The sequence below is a fragment of the Egretta garzetta genome, unplaced genomic scaffold (genome assembly GCF_000687185.1).
Source record: "Egretta garzetta isolate BGI_Z169 unplaced genomic scaffold, ASM68718v1 scaffold321, whole genome shotgun sequence".
Lineage (NCBI taxonomy): Eukaryota > Metazoa > Chordata > Aves > Pelecaniformes > Ardeidae > Egretta > Egretta garzetta.
The window spans coordinates 611312-614271 of record NW_009258756.1 but is presented as its reverse complement, the minus strand read 5'-3'; the positions used below and the strand labels follow the sequence as shown (position 1 = coordinate 614271).

At 49.4% G+C, this 2960-nt stretch overlaps 1 protein-coding gene across 2 annotated transcripts in view; it reads left to right on the top strand.

The window, feature by feature from the left end:
* LOC104135563 (pseudouridine-metabolizing bifunctional protein C1861.05) overlaps nucleotides 1-2305 on the top strand; it is a 22106-nt gene extending 19801 nt beyond the window's left edge. For both annotated transcript variants that reach the window (XM_035888974.1, XM_035888973.1), the window contains one exon: nucleotides 1104-2305. In XM_035888974.1, coding sequence (XP_035744867.1) covers nucleotides 1104-1299 — 196 coding nt within the window. In that variant the 3' untranslated portion in view covers nucleotides 1300-2305. The remainder of the gene's footprint in view (nucleotides 1-1103) is intronic.
* Nucleotides 2306-2960: the final 655 nt, after the last annotated feature.

The following is a 2960-nucleotide window of genomic DNA, read 5'->3' as shown; positions in this document are numbered from 1 at the left end:
CGCCTCTCGCAGCCGGCTGCCGTGACAACATAACACCGCCTGCCTGCACATGGCATTGCTAGGGGATGCTCCCCCAAATATTGACTCTCAGCTTCTGGAGCTGTTGAGAGATTGAATGGTTTGTGGAAATCGTAATCTCCTGTGCCTTTGTTAAGGATAAAAAGATGTTGAGGTAATTAGAGCACAAAAAAAAAAAAAGCAATCTTTTTCCCTTCCCCATAGATTTGCTCATTAATCCTCCCTGCCGTCATATTTTCCTGCCCTTGCTTCTTCCTCTCAAATGTCATTATCTTCTCCCTTCTCTTTCACTTCTCCTTTGTCCTTCCCTAGCTCCCAAGCACCATTACTGTACTTAGCTACAAATAAACAGTGGTTGTTCCCAGTCAATCACAACCACCACCCTGCATACACCCATGCCTCAACAGAGCCTTCCCCTGCAAGCCAGGCAGATGGCAAAGTCATCCCCTTCTCCTGATGGCCTCCTCGGTGCCTCGTGAGGGCCTGTGGGTGACCACTGTTGTTCCAGGCACTCACATCATTTTTACTGGGAAGTCTCAAATGGAAAACTGGAGCTAAAGTTCACAAAAATCTGAGTCTACAATCTCATTTCAGCTTTGGACTTCTTTTTCCAGCTGTGTCCGTTGCCCCATTCATGTACATCTGGAAACTACCTCTCCTCCCATCCACCCCTTCAGGGACAGGAGGGAATGTAACGAGGCACCAACAAGGAGCAGAGAAGTGACAAAATAATTAGAGAGTAAGGGAAAAATAGATTCTTCCTTTCTTAGACTCCTTTCTTTTCTCCTGCCTCACCTGGAAAACAGGGGAGAAAAGAAAGTATGGTGGAATGGGAAAGTACCTCAACTTCTCGGATGAGAAGCAAATAAAATGTGAATAAATAGCACTATTTGTTACTCCAAATTTAAAAATAAATGTAAAAACCCAAAAACTTTTCACAATAACCTCACCCCTCCTGTATGACATATTCTGCTTCTGTAAGCATTAATTTGGGTCCAAATGAAAGCTCTTACAAACAAATGGCCATGTTCCCGAGGTCAAAGCTGTTCCCCAGTGTTCAAAACTGCCTTTCTGTCTCTCCTCAGCTTAATGGCGGGAATCCTTGCGGGGATGCTTGCTCAACATGACACGGATACCTGTGTCCGGATGGGTCTGCTTGCCGCAAGTTTGTCTCTCCGTTCCTACGAGCCCATTTCCCCAGAAATCAGCCCTTCGAGTGTCAGCCAGGAACAAGTCGAGAGTAGGAGCTGGCCAGAGGTGAAGGTATGGAGGATGGACTAGGGCACCATGGCTTTCTCATCCATCACCTCCTTGCAATCCCAGCATTGCTATTTCCAGGAACTGGGCCGTCTTGTGAGCTTCGAGCTCAAAAGCTGGCTGCTGACCAGAGGACTTAGACTTTCGGTGCACACTACCTTTTGGGAGGTGACGTGTCAATGGGGTGCATTTGGTGGCAGCTTGTATTGCACTCTTCACACTCATGTTTGTCTTGTTTGTCTGCTGTTGTTTCCTCTCCTTTTTGTTTTATTTTGGTGGGTTACAGCAACCACAGCTTGGTTCTTCTGTCTATTGCCTGTTGATAGTTTCTCTCACCTCCCCTTCTAAGGATGACACTCATCTGCCTTTGAGTAAACCCTCAGAGAAGGAGGCCCCAACCCAGGCAGCTTCTTCTTTGTAAAGAAAAGCTGGTTTCTGGTCTTTCAGACCTCCTGCTTCCCTGAACCTCCGGTCCTTCCTAGATTTTCTCCTGAGAGCATTTTCCCTTTCTCCACCTTGTGTCACTGTTGTCCATCATCATGGTAGCTCCTCTGTCACTGACTCCCAGCTCTTCAGGACTGTGTCTCTTCAGGTGGGCCCAGCAGCAACATCTCTTGTTGCTCACTCCTGGTTTATATCCAGGAGGTCCCATCAACCATAACATGTGGCAAGGTGCAGCTGGCGAGGATATAACACTGTAGGAAAACCTCATCAGTCCTCTCAAGCCAGACAGCAAACGCTGCACTTACTTGCTCTGAACTCCAGTGCCCCTGGAGAAAGCAGGCAAGACTAATCAAAGAGGGATAACCAGGGGCCAAGCTGGTGGCCTTTAGAAGATGACCACCCCTTGTTCTGCACACATTCATCTGAACTTGGGGCTTCCTTCCTCTCCAGCCCAGAGCATCAAGAGCAAACACCCCACTCACCCACAAATGCACCTTGGGGAGTTGGAGCAAGCCCCTCATGCCACACCTCCATTTCTGACCACTTGGCAAACCACTGAGTATTTGACACAGAAGGCTTCCCACTCGTGGCCAGCTGGAGAGGAGCACTGTGATCCTAACAGAGCACTGCGTGCTGGGACCAATACATTCAGTCACACCTTCCCTTCCCGCCAGAACAAGAAGTCTCCCGGTTCCATCGCAGCAGCTCAGGGAAATGACATTGTTTCCAGGGTGGAGGGGCAGCACAGCCCTTGTTTGCAGGTGGACATGCAAGCTGCATCACTCAAATGACTGCCGAGTCCCTGGCAAAGGCAGGAAGAGAGCAGAGCTTCCCTGACCCTGTCCAGGCTAGAGCTGCGTGGTGAGGCCTCTGCCTTTAACCCCTCCAGCATCTTTATTAGCAAGGACATCTACTTAGATCAATTAGAGCAAGCTTAAATCAACTTAGATCAAGCTAAGTCTGGTCTACATCTTTTTGATGATTAGGTAATGTAGCCAGCTGAGCTGTGGAAATCTGCTTCTCACTCCTCTGTTGTGTAACTTACCTACCAGAGACAGCTCCTCTAGGTGTCTTCTGGCCCCCGAGTGACCAAACTCAAGGGTGGGAAGACACCATCTCTGCCGCTGTTTTTTCAGTCTTATGCAGAACCATCGGTGGCTGAAAGGGGAGCAACGGGGTGGGAGTGGGGCAGCGGCAGGGGACCCCCCCGCAGCCCTCCCGGGGTGCTTTCGGGCTCCGGG